General features: G+C 48.1%; 1 protein-coding gene across 1 annotated transcript in view; it reads right to left on the bottom strand.

The window, feature by feature from the left end:
- Positions 1-25,448, bottom strand: part of LOC126543730 (uncharacterized) — a 50,284-nt gene that overhangs the window by 18,291 nt on the left and 6,545 nt on the right. The window contains exon 2 of the mRNA XM_055078181.2: positions 23,056-23,297. Within this exon, the coding sequence (XP_054934156.2) occupies positions 23,056-23,297 (242 nt within the window). The remainder of the gene's footprint in view (positions 1-23,055; positions 23,298-25,448) is intronic.

Below are 25,448 nucleotides of genomic sequence, written 5' to 3'. Positions count from 1 at the left end.
CGGCGCTGGGAACGTCCTCGGTTTAACTTTTACCACCTAGGGTTCTTCAACGTGTATCCAAATCTAAGTACACCAGCTTTCCTACATTTCCCTTACATGTCCTGGAAACGCACAGTGAGAGACGGCGCTGGGAACGTCCTCGGTTTAACTTTTACCACCTAGGGTTCTTCAACGTGTATCCAAATCTAAGTACACCAGCTTTCCTACATTTTCCTTACATGTCCTGAAAACGCGCAGTGAGAGACGGCGCTGGGAACGTCCTCGGTTTAACTTTTACCACCTAGGGTTCTTCAACGTGTATGGAAATCTAAGTACACCAGCTTTCCTACATTTCCCTTACATGTCCTGGAAACGCACAGTGAGAGACGGCGCTGGGAACGTCCTCGGTTTAACTTTTACCACCTAGGGTTCTTCAACGTGTATCCAAATCTAAGTACACCAGCTTTCCTACATTTCCCTTACATGTCCTGGAAACGCACAGTGAGAGACGGCGCTGGGAACGTCCTCGGTTTAACTTTTACCACCTAGGGTTCTTCAACGTGTATCCAAATCTAAGTACACCAGCTTTCCTACATTTCCCTTACATGTCCTGAAAACGCGCAGTGAGAGACGGCGCTGGGAACGTCCTCGGTTTAACTTTTACCACCTAGGGTTCTTCAACGTGTATCCAAATCTAAGTACACCAGCTTTCCTACATTTCCCTTACATGTCCTGAAAACGCGCAGTGAGAGACGGCGCTGGGAACGTCCTCGGTTTAACTTTTACCACCTAGGGTTCTTCAACGTGTATCCAAATCTAAGTACACCAGCTTTCCTACATTTCCCTTACATGTCCTGGAAACGCACAGTGAGAGACGGCGCTGGGAACGTCCTCGGTTTAACTTTTACCACCTAGGGTTCTTCAGCGTGTATCCAAATCTAAGTACACCAGCTTTCCTACATTTTCCTTACATGTCCTGAAAACGCGCAGTGAGAGACGGCGCTGGGAACGTCCTCGGTTTAACTTTTACCACCTAGGGTTCTTCAACGTGTATGGAAATCTAAGTACACCAGCTTTCCTACATTTCCCTTACATGTCCTGGAAACGCACAGTGAGAGACGGCGCTGGGAACGTCCTTGGTTTAACTTTTACCACCTAGGGTTCTTCAACGTGTATCCAAATCTAAGTACACCAGCTTTCCTACATTTCCCTTACATGTCCTGGAAACGCACAGTGAGAGACGGCGCTGGGAACGTCCTCGGTTTAACTTTTACCACCTAGGGTTCTTCAACGTGTATCCAAATCTAAGTACACCAGCTTTCCTACATTTCCCTTACATGTCCTGAAAACGCGCAGTGAGAGACGGCGCTGGGAACGTCCTCGGTTTAACTTTTACCACCTAGGGTTCTTCAACGTGTATGGAAATCTAAGTACACCAGCTTTCCTACATTTCCCTTACATGTCCTGGAAACGCACAGTGAGAGATGGCGCTGGGAACGTCCTCGGTTTAACTTTTACCACCTAGGGTTCTTCAACGTGTATCCAAATCTAAGTACACCAGCTTTCCTACATTTCCCTTACATGTCCTGAAAACGCGCAGTCAGAGACGGCGCTGGGAACGTCCTCGGTTTAACTTTTACCACCTAGGGTTCTTCAACGTGTATCCAAATCTAAGTACACCAGCTTTCCTACATTTCCCTTACATGTCCTGAAAACGCGCAGTGAGAGACGGCGCTGGGAACGTCCTCGGTTTAACTTTTACCACCTAGGGTTCTTCAACGTGTATCCAAATCTAAGTACACCAGCTTTCCTACATTTCCCTTACATGTCCTGGAAACGCACAGTGAGAGACGGCGCTGGGAACGTCCTCGGTTTAACTTTTACCACCTAGGGTTCTTCAGCGTGTATCCAAATCTAAGTACACCAGCTTTCCTACATTTTCCTTACATGTCCTGAAAACGCGCAGTGAGAGACGGCGCTGGGAACGTCCTCGGTTTAACTTTTACCACCTAGGGTTCTTCAACGTGTATGGAAATCTAAGTACACCAGCTTTCCTACATTTCCCTTACATGTCCTGGAAACGCACAGTGAGAGACGGCGCTGGGAACGTCCTCGGTTTAACTTTTACCACCTAGGGTTCTTCAACGTGTATGGAAATCTAAGTACACCAGCTTTCCTACATTTCCCTTACATGTCCTGAAAACGCGCAGTCAGAGACGGCGCTGGGAACGTCCTCGGTTTAACTTTTACCACCTAGGGTTCTTCAACGTGTATCCAAATCTAAGTACACCAGCTTTCCTACATTTCCCTTACATGTCCTGGAAACGCACGGTGAGAGACGGCGCTGGGAACGTCCTCGGTTTAACTTTTACCACCTAGGGTTCTTCAGCGTGTATCGAAATCTAAGTACACCAGCTTTCCTACATTTCCCTTACATGTCCTGAAAACGCGCAGTGAGAGACGGCGCTGGGAACGTCCTCGGTTTAACTTTTACCACCTAGGGTTCTTGAACGTGTATCCAAATCTAAGTACACCAGCTTTCCTACATTTCCCTTACATGTCCTGAAAACGCGCAGTGAGAGACGGCGCTGGGAACGTCCTCGGTTTAACTTTTACCACCTAGGGTTCTTCAACGTGTATCCAAATCTAAGTACACCAGCTTTCCTACATTTCCCTTACATGTCGTGGAAACGCACAGTGAGAGACGGCGCTGGGAACGTCCTCGGTTTAACTTTTACCACCTAGGGTTCTTCAACGTGTATCCAAATCTAAGTACACCAGCTTTCCTACATTTCCCTTACATGTCCTGGAAACGCACAGTGAGAGACGGCGCTGGGAACGTCCTCGGTTTAACTTTTACCACCTAGGGTTCTTCAACGTGTATCCAAATCTAAGTACACCAGCTTTCCTACATTTCCCTTACATGTCCTGAAAACGCGCAGTGAGAGACGGCGCTGGGAACGTCCTCGGTTTAACTTTTACCACCTAGGGTTCTTCAACGTGTATGGAAATCTAAGTACACCAGCTTTCCTACATTTCCCTTACATGTCCTGGAAACGCACAGTGAGAGATGGCGCTGGGAACGTCCTCGGTTTAACTTTTACCACCTAGGGTTCTTCAACGTGTATCCAAATCTAAGTACACCAGCTTTCCTACATTTCCCTTACATGTCCTGAAAACGCGCAGTCAGAGACGGCGCTGGGAACGTCCTCGGTTTAACTTTTACCACCTAGGGTTCTTCAACGTGTATCCAAATCTAAGTACACCAGCTTTCCTACATTTCCCTTACATGTCCTGAAAACGCGCAGTGAGAGACGGCGCTGGGAACGTCCTCGGTTTAACTTTTACCACCTAGGGTTCTTCAACGTGTATCCAAATCTAAGTACACCAGCTTTTCTACATTTCCCTTACATGTCCTGAAAACGCGCAGTGAGAGACGGCGCTGGGAACGTCCTCGGTTTAACTTTTACCACCTAGGGTTCTTCAACGTGTATCCAAATCTAAGTACACCAGCTTTCCTACATTTCCCTTACATGTCCTGGAAACGCACGGTGAGAGACGGCGCTGGGAACGTCCTCGGTTTAACTTTTACCACCTAGGGTTCTTGAACGTGTATCGAAATCTAAGTACACCAGCTTTCCTACATTTCCCTTACATGTCCTGAAAACGCGCAGTGAGAGACGGCGCTGGGAACGTCCTCGGTTTAACTTTTACCACCTAGGGTTCTTCAACGTGTATCCAAATCTAAGTACACCAGCTTTCCTACATTTCCCTTACATGTCCTGGAAACGCGCAGTGAGAGACGGCGCTGGGAACGTCCTCGGTTTAACTTTTACCACCTAGGGTTCTTCAACGTGTATCCAAATCTAAGTACACCAGCTTTCCTACATTTCCCTTACATGTCCTGAAAACGCGCAGTGAGAGACTGCGCTGGGAACGTCCTCGGTTTAACTTTTACCAGCTAGGGTTCTTCAACGTGTATCCAAATCTAAGTACACCAGCTTTCCTACATTTCCCTTACATGTCCTGGAAACGCACAGTGAGAGACGGCGCTGGGAACGTCCTCGGTTTAACTTTTACCACCTAGGGTTCTTCAGCGTGTATCCAAATCTAAGTACACCAGCTTTCCTACATTTTCCTTACATGTCCTGAAAACGCGCAGTGAGAGACGGCGCTGGGAACGTCCTCGGTTTAACTTTTACCACCTAGGGTTCTTCAACGTGTATGGAAATCTAAGTACACCAGCTTTCCTACATTTCCCTTACATGTCCTGGAAACGCACAGTGAGAGACGGCGCTGGGAACGTCCTTGGTTTAACTTTTACCACCTAGGGTTCTTCAACGTGTATCCAAATCTAAGTACACCAGCTTTCCTACATTTCCCTTACATGTCCTGGAAACGCACAGTGAGAGACGGCGCTGGGAACGTCCTCGGTTTAACTTTTACCACCTAGGGTTCTTCAACGTGTATCCAAATCTAAGTACACCAGCTTTCCTACATTTCCCTTACATGTCCTGAAAACGCGCAGTGAGAGACGGCGCTGGGAACGTCCTCGGTTTAACTTTTACCACCTAGAGTTCTTCAACGTGTATGGAAATCTAAGTACACCAGCTTTCCTACATTTCCCTTACATGTCCTGGAAACGCACAGTGAGAGACGGTGCTGGGAACGTCCTCGGTTTAACTTTTACCACCTAGGGTTCTTCAACGTGTATCGAAATCTAAGTACACCAGCTTTCCTACATTTCCCTTACATGTCCTGAAAACGCGCAGTGAGAGACGGCGCTGGGAACGTCCTCGGTTTAACTTTTACCACCTAGGGTTCTTCAACGTGTATCCAAATCTAAGTACACCAGCTTTCCTACATTTCCCTTACATGTCGTGGAAACGCACAGTGAGAGACGGCGCTGGGAACGTCCTCGGTTTAACTTTTACCACCTAGGGTTCTTCAACGTGTATCCAAATCTAAGTACACCAGCTTTCCTACATTTCCCTTACATGTCCTGGAAACGCACAGTGAGAGACGGCGCTGGGAACGTCCTCGGTTTAACTTTTACCACCTAGGGTTCTTCAACGTGTATCCAAATCTAAGTACACCAGCTTTCCTACATTTCCCTTACATGTCCTGAAAACGCGCAGTGAGAGACGGCGCTGGGAACGTCCTCGGTTTAACTTTTACCACCTAGGGTTCTTCAACGTGTATGGAAATCTAAGTACACCAGCTTTCCTACATTTCCCTTACATGTCCTGGAAACGCACAGTGAGAGATGGCGCTGGGAACGTCCTCGGTTTAACTTTTACCACCTAGGGTTCTTCAACGTGTATCCAAATCTAAGTACACCAGCTTTCCTACATTTCCCTTACATGTCCTGAAAACGCGCAGTCAGAGACGGCGCTGGGAACGTCCTCGGTTTAACTTTTACCACCTAGGGTTCTTCAACGTGTATCCAAATCTAAGTACACCAGCTTTCCTACATTTCCCTTACATGTCCTGAAAACGCGCAGTGAGAGACGGCGCTGGGAACGTCCTCGGTTTAACTTTTACCACCTAGGGTTCTTCAACGTGTATCCAAATCTAAGTACACCAGCTTTTCTACATTTCCCTTACATGTCCTGAAAACGCGCAGTGAGAGACGGCGCTGGGAACGTCCTCGGTTTAACTTTTACCACCTAGGGTTCTTCAACGTGTATCCAAATCTAAGTACACCAGCTTTCCTACATTTCCCTTACATGTCCTGGAAACGCACGGTGAGAGACGGCGCTGGGAACGTCCTCGGTTTAACTTTTACCACCTAGGGTTCTTGAACGTGTATCGAAATCTAAGTACACCAGCTTTCCTACATTTCCCTTACATGTCCTGAAAACGCGCAGTGAGAGACGGCGCTGGGAACGTCCTCGGTTTAACTTTTACCACCTAGGGTTCTTCAACGTGTATCCAAATCTAAGTACACCAGCTTTCCTACATTTCCCTTACATGTCCTGGAAACGCGCAGTGAGAGACGGCGCTGGGAACGTCCTCGGTTTAACTTTTACCACCTAGGGTTCTTCAACGTGTATCCAAATCTAAGTACACCAGCTTTCCTACATTTCCCTTACATGTCCTGAAAACGCGCAGTGAGAGACTGCGCTGGGAACGTCCTCGGTTTAACTTTTACCAGCTAGGGTTCTTCAACGTGTATCCAAATCTAAGTACACCAGCTTTCCTACATTTCCCTTACATGTCCTGGAAACGCACAGTGAGAGACGGCGCTGGGAACGTCCTCGGTTTAACTTTTACCACCTAGGGTTCTTCAGCGTGTATCCAAATCTAAGTACACCAGCTTTCCTACATTTTCCTTACATGTCCTGAAAACGCGCAGTGAGAGACGGCGCTGGGAACGTCCTCGGTTTAACTTTTACCACCTAGGGTTCTTCAACGTGTATGGAAATCTAAGTACACCAGCTTTCCTACATTTCCCTTACATGTCCTGGAAACGCACAGTGAGAGACGGCGCTGGGAACGTCCTTGGTTTAACTTTTACCACCTAGGGTTCTTCAACGTGTATCCAAATCTAAGTACACCAGCTTTCCTACATTTCCCTTACATGTCCTGGAAACGCACAGTGAGAGACGGCGCTGGGAACGTCCTCGGTTTAACTTTTACCACCTAGGGTTCTTCAACGTGTATCCAAATCTAAGTACACCAGCTTTCCTACATTTCCCTTACATGTCCTGAAAACGCGCAGTGAGAGACGGCGCTGGGAACGTCCTCGGTTTAACTTTTACCACCTAGAGTTCTTCAACGTGTATGGAAATCTAAGTACACCAGCTTTCCTACATTTCCCTTACATGTCGTGGAAACGCACAGTGAGAGACGGCGCTGGGAACGTCCTCGGTTTAACTTTTACCACCTAGGGTTCTTCAACGTGTATCCAAATCTAAGTACACCAGCTTTCCTACATTTCCCTTACATGTCCTGGAAACGCACAGTGAGAGACGGCGCTGGGAACGTCCTCGGTTTAACTTTTACCACCTAGGGTTCTTCAACGTGTATCCAAATCTAAGTACACCAGCTTTCCTACATTTCCCTTACATGTCCTGGAAACGCACAGTGAGAGACGGCGCTGGGAACGTCCTCGGTTTAACTTTTACCACCTAGGGTTCTTCAACGTGTATCGAAATCTAAGTACACCAGCTTTCCTACATTTCCCTTACATGTCCTGGAAACGCACAGTGAGAGACGGCGCTGGGAACGTCCTCGGTTTAACTTTTACCACCTAGGGTTCTTCAACGTGTATCCAAATCTAAGTACACCAGCTTTCCTACATTTCCCTTACATGTCCTGAAAACGCGCAGTGAGAGACGCCGCTGGGAACGTCTCCTGATTAACTGTTACTACCTGGGGTTCTTCAAGGCGCATCTTAATATAAGTACACCACCTTTCCTACATTTCTCCTACATGTCATGAAAACGCGCTGTGAGAGTGTCCGCTGGGAACGTCTCCGGTATAATTTTTATCACCTGGGGTTACATCTAAGGTTATCATCTGAGGTTACGTCAACGTACATCTAAGTATACCAGCTTTTCTACATTTCGCCTACATGTCCTGGATGGATGGATGTGTGTTGTTTAGTGGCGCAAGGGCCAGGTATGGCCAAATAGCGCCATGACTAATAATGTTGTGTTAAGCGCTGATTTGCGAGTTGCGATGGTGGGATGTAACATGGCTGTAAAGTGGCCTAAAATCAACCAGTGTCATGGAAGCGTAAAATAATATATAGTATAAAATTATGATAGTGATATATGCAGTGGTCTGTGGATATAGTACGCGTGATAAGTGACCATGGAGCTAAAATGCAAGAATATGTAAATAGCACCTATGCCTCCGGGGGGGCCTTTGAACCCAAAGGCTGGGAGGGAGGTTCTTTCTTTTATTGCAGCTACCGCAGCAGAAACCTCTGTTAAGAGGCTGTGCTACGGATTTCCTTGGGCTATAACACGAAAACTATATATATCTTTTAAAAATTGAAACAGGGGTTGATATTTAAAGAAAGGTTGTATGCCTATGAACATTTGAGGATGGAGTGGAATTCACTGCCGGTGTGGTAATGGAAAATGCTTTTTTCTATTTGCGTCTAATTCCCTGCATTGCATCAGGATGTGAAGCACGGTAAGTGGCTCACCACATTTATCACACGTGGGTGGATCACCACCGGACAAGAGGTATGCGTGTGTGCTGTATGTGTGTCCTATCCTAAGTCTGCAAAGTGTTACTACTTTATGGCGGTTCTTTGATACCGGCGGCCAGTTGTCAAGATACGGCTTGATAACATGTAGTTTATTTTCTATTTCTTTGTCCCACAAGCGCTGCCAGAAAGCCCTTAGCCTTTTCCTTATTGAGGGCTTGAGGTCCATTACAGGGACAGTCATGGAAATGTTGGAAGCGTTCGTGTGGACGGATGTGGCTAGCTGGTCAGCCAACACGTTTCCGTCTATCTCTCGGTGCCCCGGTACCCAGCATACCACGATATGCTGCTTGGAAGCATAGCGGGTTAGTAATGCTGAGTAAAGAGATACAATGATAGGGTTTTGATATTTTTTGACAGTTTTCAAAGCATTTAGGACGCTCAAAGAATCGGTGTATATAACTGCCTTTTGGATATTAAATTCTTTAATGTGTTTAACGTAGGCCAATATCGCGTAGGCCTCTGCTGTGAAAATACTTGTGCTAGGGTGCATAACACCGGAATCCGAAAAGAATGGAGCGACCGCTGCGTAAGACACGTCAGAATAACACTTCGATGCGTCTGTAAAAAAATCAGGAGAGGAGTATTTGTGCTGTAATTCGAGGAAGTACGTACGGATATGCGCGACAGGCGTGCGCTTTGTAACAGCTACTTAAGATGTATCACAGTGTATAGGTTGCCACTGCCAGTGCGGGGGCCGTATAACAGAGAGCATAAGGTGGTATTCAAGCAGTGGAACCCTTGTTTCTTCAGCTATGTCTCTAACACGCAGTGAGAAAGGCTTTGCCACTGTGGGACGGTTGCGAAAAAGTTAACTGAACAAATCGTTTATAGTGGAATACGCGGGGTGCTCACTGTTTGCGTTCACTCTCAGAAAATACATGAAAGACGAATATATTCTCTGCAGATGAAGTGACCACTCATCCGATTCAACGTAAAGGCTTTCCACTGGGCTTGTTCTAAAGGCCCCTGTTGATAGGCGAATTCCTAAGTGGTGGACAGGGTCTAGCATCTTCAGAGCAGTTGGAGTAGCCGACTGGTAAACTATGGCTCCGTAGTCTAGTCGTCTGCGTATGAGGCTTTTATACAAGTTCATGAGACATTTTCTATCGCTGCCCCAGCTTGTGCGTGACAGCACCTTTAAGATATTCATTGTTTTCATACATTTGTTTTTAAGATACCTTATGTGCTGTATAAAGGTTAATTTCGCGTCTAAGATTAAGCCTAAAAATTTATGTTCACTATTTACAGGCAGATGCTCACCATGCAACACAATTTCAGGTTCAGGGTGCAGGCCTCTTTTTCTAGAGAAAACGACACATGTGCTTTTTTGTGGGTTCAGTCTGAACCCGTTCTCATCAGCCCATTTGGAGACCTTGTAAAGACCAAGCTGGACCTGTCGCTCACAGATTGCACATCATCAACATATTTGAATAGATGTTACGTAGTATGTGTAGAGAATTCATTTTTACTATAAAGAGCGTGCAGCTGAGCACCCCGCCCTGCGGCACTCCAGTTTCCTGTAAAAATTCCGTGACAGAAAGTCGCCCACTCGAACACGGAATGTGCGATTAGATAACTTTCGATAACATTGAACATATTACCACGTATACCTAAGTGTGAGAGGCCTCTCAATATCCCGAACCGCCACGTAGTATCATAGGCTTTCTCCATATCAAGGAATACAGATAAGAAAACTGCTTATGAACAAAAGCTTCACGGATACGTGCCTCGATACGTATGAGATGGTCATAGGTGGATCGACCCTCTCGAAACCCGCACTGGTATAGGTCAAGCAATTTGATTCGAGGAAGTGTAGTAGGCGACAGTTAATAATTTTTTCGAAAACTTTGCAGAGGCAACTTGTTAATGCTATAGGTCTGTAACTTGATACAGAGGAAGGATCCTTTCCGTGCTTTAGAATTGGAATTATAATAGCCTCCTTCCAAACAGACGGGTTCTCGCCAGAAAACCATATAACGTTGTAAAGGTGAAGGAGGGTTTTTTGTGTTTCGGAGGGTAGTTGTTTCAACATCTCATATATTACGCGGTCTGAACCTGGGGCGGATGTACTACAACAGTTCAGTGCTGCCTGCAGTTCTGCTATGCAGAATGGTTCGTTGTACGCCACACTTTTAGCACATTCTCTTTGTAACTTTTGCTGTTCTATTCGCGTTTTGTACATTAGGAAGGTTTCGGAGTAGTGCGAGGAGCTCGATATGTATTCAAAATGTGCACCAAGAAAGTTGGCTTGATCTTCCAGGCTTTCTCCTTACTAAAGATAAGGAATACGTTTGTTGCCCGCTAACTTTCTTCACTCTATTCCAGATTTTTCTGTTATCTGTGTAAGAGTTGATGCTTGATATAAACTTTGCCCAACTCTCTCGTCTTGCTTGTCGGCGCGTTCTCCTTGCCTGCGATTTGACATGCTTAAAGTTTTCCAGGTTTTCTGCTGTTGGCGAATCGCGAAGCAGCTCCCACGCTTTGTTCTGGTTCCTCCGTGCTTGCCTACATGCATCGTTCCACCAGGGAACACGCCGCTTGGAACCAGTGCTGCTCACTTGCGTAATACGCTTAAAGGCGGCATCAAGTATAAAAGCTGTAAAATATGTGACAGCATCATCTATGGTGATACCGGACATCGCAGTCCACGTCATGTGAGTAAAAGTTCGGTACCGTTCCCAATCGGCTGAGTCAACCTTCCACCGAGGGACCTGCGGGAGAAGTTGATCTTGTTCCGTCGTACTTAAGATTATTGGGAAGTGGTCGCTGCCATATGGGTTATTAAGCACACTCCATTTAATATAAGGTAAAAGCGTCGGCGATAAAATGCTAAGATCTATGGCAGAGTATTACTTGTTAGCCAGGTTAAAATACGTGGGCTCCTTTGTATTCAGGAGACATGCTCCAGAAGGAAAAAGCAGCTGTTCAATGATGCGACCTCGCGCATCACAGCGTGAATCGCCCCACAAACTACTGTGTACATTAAAATCACCAAGAATCAAATAGGGCTCCGGGAGCTCATCTATTAAGGATTCTATGTCGCGTCTGTGAAGGTGATAATATGGTGGTATATACAAGGAGCAGATGGTTACGAGTTTATTTAAGATTACCACTCAAATAGCCACTGCCTCAATGCTCTTTGGAGCTTGAAATGCTGACATGCTATACTTCTGTCAGCAATGATGGCTACACCGCCAGATGATGCGACAGCATCCTCGCGGTCTCTTCGGAAAGTCATGTATTGTCGGACGAAGTTGGTGTGCTTGGAAGTTAGATGGGTTTCTTGCACACACAGCACTTTAGGTTTAAACTTACAGAAAATTTCTTGGACATCATCTAGGTTTCTTAATAGTCCTCTAACATTCCACTGTATGATGTTATGCATGTTGAAAAAAAAGTTGTGCTGTGTGTCTCAAGAGAGAGAGCAGAATGACGTTACTTTACAGAGCCTTTGTTAGGCCCTGTAATTGGTGTTTTGTCTTTTCTGGAGCGGTCAAGAGAGCCTCGCCGCTCCTTCGACACTACCTGCGCCGTTTGGCTTGGACTGGTGTCCATAGCCTCTTGCGAGGCACTGGACACCCGCTCCAGAGAGCGATGTGTGCGTCGCGTAGACTTCATCTCAAGTGACGAAGTCTTCGTCCTCACCGGGCCGGAGGTCGACAGGACCCCTGTGCCCTCTGCGGTGCCCTGGCTGCTGCCGGAGCTTGAAGACGCCACTGGTGCGGACACTTCGAGAGATGGCAGGGCAGTGTTGGCTGCTCCCACCATAGGGGCGGGTGGCGTGAGCCTCGGCACTCTAGGCGTGGTCCGGGCTGCCACCAGAAGCCGTTGTGGTGCCGCCCCCCGTTGCACCACTTCAGCGAAAGATGTTTTCAATGTAAACAACGAGGAGACCCTTTGTCGTGCTTCACGGAATGCTATGTTCTCCTTAAAGCTTACAGTAATTATTTCCTTTTCTTTCTTCCAGGCTGGACAAGCTCTGGAGTATGCAGGGTGACTACCGTCGCAGTTCGCACAATGTACCTCATCATTATTGCAGTCATCAACAGAGTGACCGGTTGTGCCGCACTTTGCGCACATAAGCTGTCCTCGGCAGCTCTGGGATGCGTGACTAAATCTCTGACATTTGAAGCAACGTCGCGGGTTCGGAATGTAGGGTCAAACATGAAGTTTTGCATAGCCGGTTTCAAGAGTCTCGGGTAAAGTAGTTGAACTGAAAGTGAGTATTAAACGCTTTGTTGCGATTTCATTGTCATTCCGTCTGATTTTGATGCGCTGCACATGGATTACGCCTTGGTGCTTCTATCCATCCAGGAGTTCTTCATTCAATGCCATTAAGTCTTCATCTGATACTACGCCTTTCAATGTGTTCATAGTTCGATGTGCGCTGACAGAGACAGGAATGTTACCAAAGGCTACGAGATGTGCGAGTCTGTTGTACTGTTCCTTGTTGTTTAGTTCGAGGAGTAAATCCCCACTTGCCATCTTTGTTACTTTATAACCAGCTCCAATGGCCTCTTTTAGGCACTTGGCCACAGGAAATGATGAAATTGCTCTAGCATTCGTAGATAATTGTTCACAGGGAAGGACGTGGAATTTCGGGCAAGTTGCTTTTGCTTTTGGGAATGAATAGCGAGGTTGCGTCGGTGCGTACCCTTTTCGAGGCACGATCGGGTGAAAACGGGTTCGAGGATCCCATGGACAAAAGTGATTTGTTAGGCAACGGCGTCTGCCACCCACCACGGAGCCCAACAAGGGGACGTGGCAGAACATGTAAACAAGTCTGCACAGCGCCAGCAGTATGCCGTTACTATAGCCCAATATGGTATACCCAAGGTAGGACAGCCACACCAGGTTAACCCTTGCCGCCAGGAAAAGTCGAAATGAATAGAAAAGATGAGAAGACAGGAAAGATCAAAAGTGGAAGAGAAAGACGAAGATGAGGGTAGAGAGAGACAGGAAAAGGCGACTGCCGGTTTCCTCCAGGTGGGTCAGTCTGGAGGTGCCGTCTGTGTGAAGCAGAGGCCAAAGGGGTGTGTTGCCTCCGCCGGGGGGCCTTAAAGGTCCAAACTCCCAGCATCGGCTCAACCCCCAGGATTTCCCTTTCCCCAGACACGGCTAAGCCGCGCATTGCTACACGCGGGAGGGTCCAATCCTCATGTGCTCGGGTACGTGGTGTCGCAACACACCAAACGCCTGCTGACGCAGACGCCCCTGCGGGGGCCTACATGTCCTAAAAACGCGCAGTGAGAGAGGCCGCTGGGAACGTCTCCGGATTAACTTTACCACCTAGGATTCTTCAACGTGCATGTAAATCTAATGTTGATTTCCAATGGCGGCGTCGGAGCAAGTTTTTCTGCTCGTTTCGGAGCAAGTTTCTTCCAATGACAGAGTGAAGGTAGGAGTAAGGTGTTCCAATGAGAGAGTCGGAGTGGACTCAGAGCGGGAGTCACTCCGTGGAGCAGAAAAAGATGCTCCGCCAAAATCGGCGGAGTGGACCGGAACTCTGCGTGACGTATTTCCTTTACCACGTTTGCCTGCTGGGAGGCGCCACCGGTCACGACTCGCGAGGAAGCAAAAGCTGCTGCACGCTTGGCGAGATACCATTCCGCACTTTAAAAAAAACAAAACAGGTGAATGGCGCTGAAGAGACAAGTGACCGGCGCGGCGGTGCTGGGAGCAAATAACGGAAGGAAATGACATCACGCAAGGTACCCTGGGTAACTCGGCGATAGAAGTTCCGCTTCCGCCTTGCTCCGGCGGCGCAGGTTGTGTTCCACTCGCGGATTTGGAGGCGTTGCTCTACGCCAGGGTCGAGTGCTCGCTCGCGTAGTGCGTCGGCCACTCCGAGCTTTCCTGCATTTCGCTTACATGTCCTGAAAACACGCAGTGAGAGACGCCGCTGGGAACGTCTCCTGATTAACTATTACCACCTGGGGTTCTTCAACGCGCATCTAAATCTAAGTACACCAGCTTTCCTACATTTCGCCTACTGTCCTGAAAAATTGCAGTGAGAGACGGCACTGGGAACGTCTTCGGTTTAACTTTCACCCGGGGGTTCTTCAACCTGCATCTAAGTATACCAGCTTTTCTACATTTCGCTTACATGTCCTGAAAATGCGCAGTCAGAGAGGCCGCTGGGAACGTCTCCCGATTAACTTTTACCACCTAGGGTTCTACAACGTGCATCTAAATCTAAGTGCACCCCTTTCTAACATTTCGCCTACGTGTCCTGAAAACGCGCAGCGAGACGCCGCTGGGAACGTCTCCGGATTAACTTTTACCACTTGGGGTTCTACAACGTGCATCTAAATCTAAGCGCACCACATTTCCAACATATCGCCTATATGTCCTGAAAACGCGCTGTTAGAGTGGCCGCTGGGAGAGTCTCCGGATTAACTTTTACCACTTGGGGTTCTGCAACGTGTATCTAAGTATGCCGGCTTTCCTACATTTCTACTACATGTCCTGAAAACGCGCTGTGAGGGACGCCGCTGGGAACGTCTCAGGATTAACTTTTAGCACCTGGGTTTCTTCAACATGCATCTACATCTAAGTAAACACGCTTTCCTACATTTCGCCTACGTGTCCTGAAAACGCGCAGCGAGACACGGCGCTGGTAATGTCTCCGGATTATCTATGAACTCATGGGGTTCTTCAACGTGCATGTAAATCTAAGTACAGCAGCTTTCCTGCATTTCGCTTACATGTCCTAAAAACGCGCAGCGAGACGCCGCTGGGAACGTCTCCGGATTAACTTTTACCACCTGGGGTTCTACAACGTGCATCTAAATCTAAGTGCGCCACCTTTCTAATATTTCTTCTACGTGTCCTGAAAACGCGCAGCGAGACGCCGCTGGGAACGTCTCCGTATTAACTTTTACCACTTAGGGTTCTACAACGTGCATCTAAATCTAAGTGCGCCACCTTTCCAACATTTCGCCTACGTGTCCTGAAAACGCGCTGTGAGAGTGGCCGCTGGGAACGTCTCCGGTTTAATTTTTACCACCTGGGGTTCTTCAACGTGCATCTAAGTATACCAGGTTTTCTACATTTCGCCTACGTTTCCTGAAAACATGCAGTGAGAGAGACCTCTGGGAACGTCACCGGATTAACTCTACCACCTAGTGTTCTTCATCGTGCATGTAAATCTAAGTACACCAGCTTTCCTACATTTCGCTTACATGTCCTGAAAACGCGCAGTGAGAGACGCTGGCGGGTTCGAACGTCTCCGGATTAACTTTACCATCTAGTGTTCTTCAACGTGTATCTAAATCTAAGTACACCATCGTTCCTACATTTCGCCTACATGTCCTGAAAACGGGCAGCGAGACGGCGCTGGGAACGTCTCCGGATTAACTTTGACCATTGTATATGGGCCCCTAAATGACGAACTGCACCTCCGCCGTGGGTCGGCCCGGCATTACACTATCTTCGGCATCGGCCCACGTATGGGGAGTGCTTAACGCCTGATTCACCTCCACCGCAGGTCGGGCCGGTATTGCACTATCTTCGAGATCGGCCCACGTATGTGGGGTGCTTAACGCCTGCTTCACCTCCTCCGCGGGCCGGGTCGGCATTGCACAATCTCCGGGATTGGCCCACGTATGGGTAGTTTTTTTTCTTACAACGTCAACAGCGACACGACAATTTCCTTGGACGGTAGAGATATACAGCTTCGCTGTAAAATGCTTTTGACTAATCATGGAGGGCTGATTGCAGCATTGGAATAGAAAAGTTTGGAATAGCTTTACGTTATAACACCCCTTGTCCTGCGCGCACTTGACCTTTGTCACGATTAAGTAATCGAGAGGTAACGTTGCCGGATTGCTTCGGCCTCCCGCTCCCTCAACTAGGGATCTTATCGTTACTGTCAGATTATCTGCACTCGGGCGGCTCTAGCGGCTGAATCGGCGTGGGGACGGCGAGTCCTTTCACTGGCGAGTTCTCGCCACTGCTCGTCGAAGGCTGCGCGTTACTCGGGGGAACGTACAACGCGTGGCCGTCCCATCCATTTCACGAGACTGAAGTGAACTGAAACGAAACCGGCGCAGCGCGCGCGATACCCTTCCTGCCCTTTTCCTTCCCGGCGGAAGTGAAACGGCTCTGATTGGTTGCGCGCGTGGATTGAGCGCGCGCCTGTGCTGTTGGAATCCTTGCTAATGACTCACGTTCAGGCCCCAGCGCAGCTGTCGACTCATGAAACCGCCCTTTCTTGCTGCTGCTCTGCTCTGGGAGCAACTGGATCTTTTGTTGCGTGGCCACAACGCCACTAAAACTTGGGAGCCAATGCAAGCTTCGCTTGAAAAGACAAGCGCGGCCTGTTCTTTTGCATTGCGCTCCTTTAGTGCAGGACACCTACGCTGTAGTTGTTTTTTTCAGTACTACGAACAAAGAGTTGCACTTCATCGAATTTCCCATTGATGAATTTCTTGTGTACCTTAGAGGTGAATGCATGCGGCAACCGGGTGTTCTTGGTTCACACACTTGCACCTGAGCAGTCCATCTAGAAACAGAAAGGGCTATCAGCACACAGTTACCAAACGGCTGCGACAGCTAAGCTATCGTGGACATTTCGCTGTTGTCTGATATGGTTTAACGTTTCATTGTTCTAACCAATTAAAGAATTAACGTACGACGCACGGCATTGTATGCACGTGGAAGTCTGACGGGTGCCGCCATGTATATACTCAGCACGAGTTGATGGGCTAGTTGGTTTGACGTACTAATTACGGCTGCAGCGCAAGAAAGACGAGGACACAAGAAACCCCACTAGCACTGAACAACCGAGTTTTAGTGTTGACAAAGCGAAATCTATTGGCACGAAGAATTGGCTCGGTGAGAAAAGGAAAAGAACAACATCGGAAAAACACAATAAATGTTATGTGATGGCTGTGATAGACGATGTATGTATGTGTGTATGTATGTATGTGTGTATGTGTGTGTGTGTGTATGTGTGTATGTATGTATGTAACTACTTTCCCGCCTGCCTGGGTCACTGGGTGTAGTTCGTGGTCGAATGGGTCGCTAGTGCATCGGACTGCAGTGCCGAGGTAACAGTTCAAAATCCAACCATCGCAACATCTTGGGTCACTAGGTACAACCTTTGTCCGTAAAGTTTCGAGCCTGATTTATTTTCTTCTCTAGAAATGATCCCCCAAAACAAATGTTAGCGCTAAAGTCCTTCAATAATTTTAAAGTACAGAAATGCTTTAATCCAGCCGACGACGCCAGCGATAGGCTGATCGGTGACATGTGACCTTGCTCCGCCCCTTTGCCGCCATGAAAGTTCCTGCGCGCCGGGCGAAGTGCGCGCGTTTCGCGTGCGTTTCGGCCGGGAAGACCGAAATGCCTTGTTGCTGTGCGGGTGGGTGCCGAGATCAGACGGAGGACGGCAAGAAGTTATTTTGGATCCCGCACGGCAAACAAAACCTAACCAGAAGATAAATGTGGTCGCATAGAATTGGACGGAAAGACTGAAGCGTCGGTAACTGCACGACTATGCGAGGAAAGTAACGTAGAGCGATACGAAGGTGCGAGAGAAAGTATACACGTGTGTGTGCAGAGCTGCGATAGTATTTCATTCGCGCGCATTAAAGTTGACGGCCGAAGGTTGTGGATGGATGGATGGATGGATGCAAAACTTTAATGAAGGTCCTGAGGTACGCGACTCAGCGCGCTGCGGGCCGCTCCCACGTTGGGACAGTCAGGCCATGCCCGACCGCCGCATCGTGGGCCCTCTGGACAGCCCATAGTTGCGCCCCGGCATCGGGGCTCTTGATAGCGGAGAGCCACTTGTGTCATTGATTTCTTCTGTGCCTCGTAACGAGGGGCAACGCCAGAGCATATGGTCGAGGCTAGCGATGTCATTGCAGTGCCTGCAAGAACCAGTGGCATAGGTGTCGGGATAAAGCTCGTGGAATAAAGCTGGGCTGGGATACGAGCCTGTTTGCAATAATCTGAGGGTCAATGCCTGCGCTTGTGTGGAAGGGGAAAGTCTCTCCTGCCGACATAAAAGTGCTGCGCAATTTCATTGTATGTGGTCGGTTGATCTCTGTTCTCCACCACTGCGGGCCGGCGTTGGAGTTCTCCATGGTCGTGGAAAGCGAGACCTCGCGCCTTGGAGTGGGCCAGCTCGTTGAGGTTTGTGGGGCCTCCCATGATGGACCCTATGTGAGCGGGGAACCACGTGAGGGTGTGGGTGGCGATGCTTTTGCCGTCGAGGACCGAAGGTTGTGGAGACTGTTCATTTTAGTGCATTATGAGCCCGTTGACTTAGCAAGTGCAGTATGACCTAGTACGCAAGTAAATAGTGGGACAGAAGCTCATTAACTCGCTGACAAATATCCGCATTGCGTTACGTGCGATAAAAAATCACAAATTTCAGCAGCGAATTTTTCTTTTGCGCTTTCATGTGTTTGTGCGGGCGTTATTAACTGCGCTTTACAATATGTCCCAAATGTCATTTCCAAATATGCATATCCTAATCGTATTTTGTGCATTGCATATGCGAATAAATATATTCCTAAGTGGCTGCATTACTCTGCTTTTAAAAACAAATACTGCATAGCCACAGCTACTGGCCATCAAATAATAAAGTGTAATACAATATATCAAATTACATTACCTACAGCTGTGAGCTCGTTCCTTCCAAGTTTCCCTTACACTCGAAGATGTTTCAGTAATTGGCGATGCCATGTTACTGATTAAAAACACACAACTGCAAATGAACATAACAAAAACGCCAGAAGCGATACACGGATTGCCAGAAAAATACAGTGCAGTAATAGCTAGGCCAATGCGCGTGCGTTTCGTGTAAGGGTTCTCTAATTCTTACGGGGCTTTAGCGGTGCACGGAGGCGAAAAGGCATAAACACAACAATGCGCCTCATGATTCAAGTTTACGTGGCGACGTTGCACGGTTCACGAAAACAGTCAACCGCATTCACACACGCGCACACACTACGCTCGATGTTGGTGTGCCGCGAGATTAGATCGCGCTGGCAGCCCGAACACGATCGAGGAGACTCGCTGACACGATCCATACCGCCGCTTCAGAATGTCACGACAGTTGCACTGGCTCGTAGAACTGAACCACAACAGTCGTCGTGTAATCGCCACACGCGCACGCACACGCACACGCGCACGCGCACGCACGCACGCAGGCACGCACGCACGCACGCAGGCTGTTTAGTTGCCGTGAGGGTCACACGTTTCAGCGACGTTATGTCGAAAGTTTTTCGGTCCAAGCGACTGTCAGCCTTCTTTTTTACACGAATTCTTCGTTCAAAGTAACCGCTATGTGTACGCAGCACACTTACAAGCATAAGAATTCACAGAGCAAACGGGATTAAGCGCAAGCAGTCAACAGGGCTCGCGCGGTGATTGAGCGCAAACGAACGAAATATAAATACGGAATCGAGGCGATCAAGCCCTCATTCCGCTCTCTTGAGCGTTTTTCTTTCAGCGCTCATTTGAAATTAAAGGACTAGATTTAGCAGTTCGGGCCCTTCTTTCGTTTTTCACTACAGACAGGTACCGATAGGTTTTATTTCCGCGCGTGTGCAGATATTTTTTTCACCTCACGAATGCCTCGGCGTCGCGGTTTAGCGTGGACGCCGTCTGCTACAGGAACTTCCTTGGTGGCGCGCGCGGCAGATATCGCTACCTTAAAAATTATAGAGGGACCTTAGTTGGCGTATGTGTAGCGCCAGCTTTTCGGGCTAACCTGAGCTATTTATGGAAATTGCTGTGGCAGCCGCTAGATGGCACTACATGTAGAAAAAATACGTTGTCACTAGTCGTCTGCGCATTCTACTGTGAGTGGATGTGGAGAGACAGACGTCCACCTCGAACAGCGTGTAAACGTAAAATTCTTTGTGAAGCTTGGCAAGACAGCCAAACAGACGTATAAGCTCCTTCGTGACGCTTACGGCAACGAGACATTATCTTGGGCACGAGTTTTCGATTGGCACGAGTGGTTAGTTTCGGGGAGAACGTCGGTGAAAGACGACACAAGGCAGGGGCGCCCTGCAACCTCACGGAATGAAAACAACGTGGCTCGGATCAGGGAGATCGTACAGCAAGACGGCACCATTACAGCCCGCATGCTATCGGATGCTCTCGACATTAGTAAGACAGCATGCCACCAAATTTTGCGTGAGAACTTGGGGACACGAAAGCTGAATGCCAGAAGGACACGCGGGCGTCAGTGAGCGCTGATTTGCTCGCCGAGGCAGAGAAGGATGCTACATTCGTCGACAGCATCATTGCTGAAGACGAAACATAGCGTTTTCAATACGATCCTCAAACAAAGAAGCAGAGCGCCGAGTGGCGGTCCACAAGCTCCCCGGCGTCGAGAAAGGTGCGGCGACAGAAGACCAAAGCAAAGACGATGCTGATAGTTTTTTTCGATGCCAGAGGTGTCATACACCACGAGTTCGTCCCACAAGGGCAGACGGTGAATCAGGAGTTTTATATCCACGTGCTCCAACACATGCGTGACGCACTGCGACGCCGTCGCCCTGACTTATGGGCATCTGGCAATGGAGCCTTCTCCACCATAACGCAAGGCCGCACACTGCTCGCAGCGTGACAAAATTTCTCGCCAAGCACAGCATTGCTGTACTTCCCCATTCGCCATCCTCGCCTGACCTCTTCCCATGCGATATTTTTCTGTTTCCTCGTGGGAAGAGAGCCCTAAAAAGGTCTTTGGATGGAGAGCGTGGAGGCCATTCAAGACGCCATGACAAAGGAGCTGACAGGCCTGCCAAAAGAAGCGTTTTCCAACTGTTTCCAAGACCTCCAGAAGCGTTGGAAGCGGTGTATAGACTGCAAGGGAGACTATTTTGAAGGGGTGCTGCACAAATGATTTCAACGTTAAACGCATTTTTTAATGGACTCAGTGTCGGAACTTTACGGACAAAGGTTGTATATACCAATGTGTACATACGTGCCACTGTTCAACGAACCTCTTTCACGCCGACATTGGTCACTGTAAGATGCGGGACCTGCTAGGCACCGCTATTAGAGGAAACACATTGACGCCGACTTGGAGCACCGGGCATGTGCCACTCGGTCTGTGCTGGTCTTCAAAGAACCTATTTGATGAAAACTTTGGTAACGAAAAAGATCCCTTAAATTTCTCTGATGCTGAGCGGAACCGAACCCACTTCACAAGGGTTCTTCAAGGACAGCAACCCGACGTATTAGTAGGAGGTGCCGGAAATGAAATGGGTATGTTTTCAAAGAACGCCTTTCAAGACAACGCTTTATCGAGCTGCACTACTGCGTATGTGCTGCTCCCCAATGAAACTATTGCCAAGTTCAGTCACTGAGTATGCGCCACTGAGTTTGCGGCAAGCGTGGGAACAATTCTCAGCGTTCGCAGGCACGGGCGCGCCACGCTTTGTGCCTCGGAAGCATCGCGCAGACTCTTCGGCAGTGCCACTAGATGGCGCAGCGTGTCCAGAAAGAAGCCCGCTCACCGCTGCCGCGTTTCTCAGCGTTCGCACGCACCGGCACGCCATCCATGCATATTGGAGGCCACGCGCAGGCTTTGCGGCGGCGGCGCTAGAAGGCGCCGATTGTTCTTAGGGAAGCGCGAAAGAAGAGTCCCGCTGCAGTACAAGCTTCATGCACATTTCTTTTCGACGGTGACAATACGTTGTGTCGCTATATTTATTCAATGCATTACCGTGGGCAATCATCGTGAGATGCGTTATTTTTGTCTCAATTTTTTTTATGATGCTCTCTTACGTCCTTTTGCTTTGCTCACCAAACCGATTATTATTGCAATTATATGGACACGACAGCTGCACTTCCGCCGTCGTCGTGATGTTCCGTATAAAGTCCAAGCACAATAACATAACCGCGCGCCGTATGTTTACGTGCGAATGAAAACTTGCGAAGGTCAGCTGACGATCGCGGATCAATCTCCCGCGCTCAATGGAGGAAAGCGGCGAGGAATCGCGCCGTCTTCCGTCGCGTCCGTCGAGCGCGAGGCACCGAGGTGGGAGGTAGGGACGGGATGTGCGCTTTGCTCCGGCAGGTGCTGCGTACGGTGCGGACGCGCGGATTGAAAGCGAGCTGCGATCTGGACAAAGTGCGCGGTCGTGCGGGCCTCATCTTCAAAGCGACCTGTCTGCGAAGTGCGCCAAGTGCTAGTACTTACGTATGCGCTGTGCTTCCGACGCTTAGTTCGCGTTGAAGCGAGACGCACCACAAAGCTCGATTCGCTCTCTGCATTCGCCACGCTTCCTCACTCCACCGTTTTCACAGCTAGTTTCCGCGGTCATCGAGTGAGATGTGTTCATGTTTACCTCGGAGCGTTTGACACCGTCCTTGTTTGTTTAGTTCGTAAGCGAATGTTCACAAGTTTTTACAGCCGATGAAACTACTATGCTTACTCCGTATAGCTGTATAGTAATTTGCTATCGCAATCGATGCTTCGGCTTTCGGGCGAAACTGCGACTTTCTTGGTAATTATAGATGTCGGTTGATCAGCCATAAAATTCGTTCGTTAGTTCAGGGCTAACGTCGTTTCTTGTGTCGTCGTCTTCCCTGCACTGCTGCCAATTAACCATGTACAGGAGCGGTCAGTGCTAGCGGGAACACAGGGAGCTTGTGGCAGCTTTCCGCCAAGTGCCGCCACCTGCGCCTTGTGAAGTCTTTGCAGACGACTCACCATAGCAGACGTATCGCCGGGCTTTTCGCCAATCGCTTTGATTGCTCCTGCCCCGCAAGACTTCATAGGAGGCGCCAGCGGTGGGGCACTCCGCGGAGTGAGGCCACGGGCTCCCGTCTTCCCGATAGCAGTGGCCGCACCTGTACATGAAAAAGAGACCCACCGGTGCACCACACGTCAGTGGTGGGCATGCTGCCTTCGACCCGGAGGCTAAGCAGCATGAGCAACTTCTGTCCCGGGGACAAAGGAACCTGGTCGGTACTGGCGGATCCGAAGCCGAAGCTGCAGCCATGTATCACAGCCCTGACCACCGTGGGACTGTGGCCGGTGTTGGTGGCGTAGAGCCGGACGACAACCGGGTTCCCCGAGGCTGTTGTGCTCACCTCGCTCAGGGACTGCTTCGCACTGGATTAGAGGAGAGCGGCGTGGCACGATTTCTTTCCGTCGTGTTGCGGATAGAAAGAGCAAAACAAACCAATGTTGCAGTTAGTGTCAGGGCTACAATAAATATATCAATATAGATACTATCGCTGATATGTAGGAAGTGATTGGTTTTACATGGGGTCTAAAGGTATTCAACTACTTCATTGCCGTCAAATGCCCCATGGAAGGGCAACACTTCCTGCAGCTACAATCACTTTTCAACAAAGAGATCAATGTGGCGACGACTTTAACTTTGGAGACATCGGGGCGCGTATTTTCGGTAATGTACGGCCGAAGTTTCAAACGCGTTTGTGTTAATTATGAGCTTTGCAGTAAACTAAAAACACAGCTGCTCGAAAACAGCTTCTCTGGAAATTAGGTAGTAATTCTGAAACTTCGCACAAGTATGCTGCATTTTGTTTCCTATAGAGTTAGATTTAACGAATATTTTGTTTGAATATATAGGTATAGAGAAATACATCAGGCTAACTTTCAAACGTAAAGAGCATGAGCGATGCTACAAGGTAAACAAAAGAACTAGTTAATTTCAAAAGTTTCGACCAGTGGACCGATATGCATCAGGGTTTAGAAGTAAATCCTGATGTAACCCTCTTAAACACTGATGAAGAATGGTCCACCGGTCGAAACTGTTGAAATTAAATAGTTATTGTGTTTACCTTGTAGCATCGCTGAAGTTCTAATATATATGTATATATATATATATATATAAACACTGGTAGGTTGAGGACGCACGTAGGAAAAGAACGATACGTCATTTCCTGCGTGTCGGCCGGGGTCCGGTCTCATTCAGGGAATCATATATATAATATATATATTTGGCTAGCCACAGCACCAGCTAGGGTGGCAATACAGTGGGGCTCCAGGATCTTGGATTGCAAGGGCTCAGTCAAGGCAGTAGTTCATTTTACATATTCTTACCGCTGATATACTAGCATATGTATTATCCTTTTAGAATGTATATTTCGTGTTCATAGAGTATATCATCAGTCATTGCCATAATCTTATTACATATCAATTTTCCGCACTTCACACCGACTATGTTAAGGTCACTTTACAGCCACGTGATATCTACCTCTCGCAATTCACTACTACATTGCCAACTCATCAACACTAGCCTGGCGCTCTTTGCTGATACTTGGCCCTTGCGCCATAAAACCCCATATATCATCATCATCATCAATACAACGGTGGGTAGAGATGACAGACTGAGTACAAAAAGCAGTTACAAGTCACGAGAGGAAGTGACTGTCAGTCGAACACAACATTTAACCAGAAGTTATTAACATCTAATACACAAAAATAACGCTGCTCATAGAAAACGCCATACAACTACAAAAGAACACAAGAACAAGCATGCACTGCTAAACCGAGCATTATAAGGATTTAAAATTGACTCATCTGAGCCACCCCACACGATAACTTGTGGCAGTCTATTCTACATTTATTTGTGACAGCAGCCGCAATGGCGCAGTGGCTACGGTGTTCTGCCGCTGAGCACGAGGTCGCGGGCTCGATACCCGGCCCTAGTAGCCGCACCTCACTGGAAGCGGACGTGCGTACTTATTTAGGAGCACGCGTTGAAAGGATTAATCCGGACTGCGGTGTGTGCCGTTTTGGATACACCCCCACAATTGTGCTTCACCTTTATTGACATCTTCATGAAATCGTAAATCTTCTGGCAATCTATCCAATGTGGAATAGATTCTTATGTTTTACCGTGTGTCCCAGCTAACGTTAATCAAGCTTTTCAAAGAAAAAAGTTACTTAAAATGGACAATGAAAGCTACAGCTATAAAACCTCCGGTGTTCGGTCGTCAGAAGTGTGGCGACCAATCATCGTAGTTCTTTACGTTGTATCTTGCGCCGTGCTTTTGAAATGTTTCTTTTTTTTGCCTGCCTTGGACAGCTTGCCTAACTTTAGGTGAGAAAACGTACATAGATGGGACGCTATTTTTTAAAATGATATAATTACGCACCTTGTTAAATGCATTCCCTTTTTAATGCGTTGTTATTCTTATGGCACTTCCCGCTCGTTTCGAGAGTTATCTATTTATGTTTGTATCTATGTATCTATTTATGTTTCGATCTAACTGTTTTCCCACCTACCTGGGT

The sequence above is a fragment of the Dermacentor andersoni genome, chromosome 10, assembly GCF_023375885.2.
Source record: "Dermacentor andersoni chromosome 10, qqDerAnde1_hic_scaffold, whole genome shotgun sequence".
NCBI lineage: Eukaryota > Metazoa > Arthropoda > Arachnida > Ixodida > Ixodidae > Dermacentor > Dermacentor andersoni.
The sequence above is the reverse complement of the archived record's forward strand: the minus strand, read 5'-3'. Positions and strand labels throughout refer to the sequence as shown.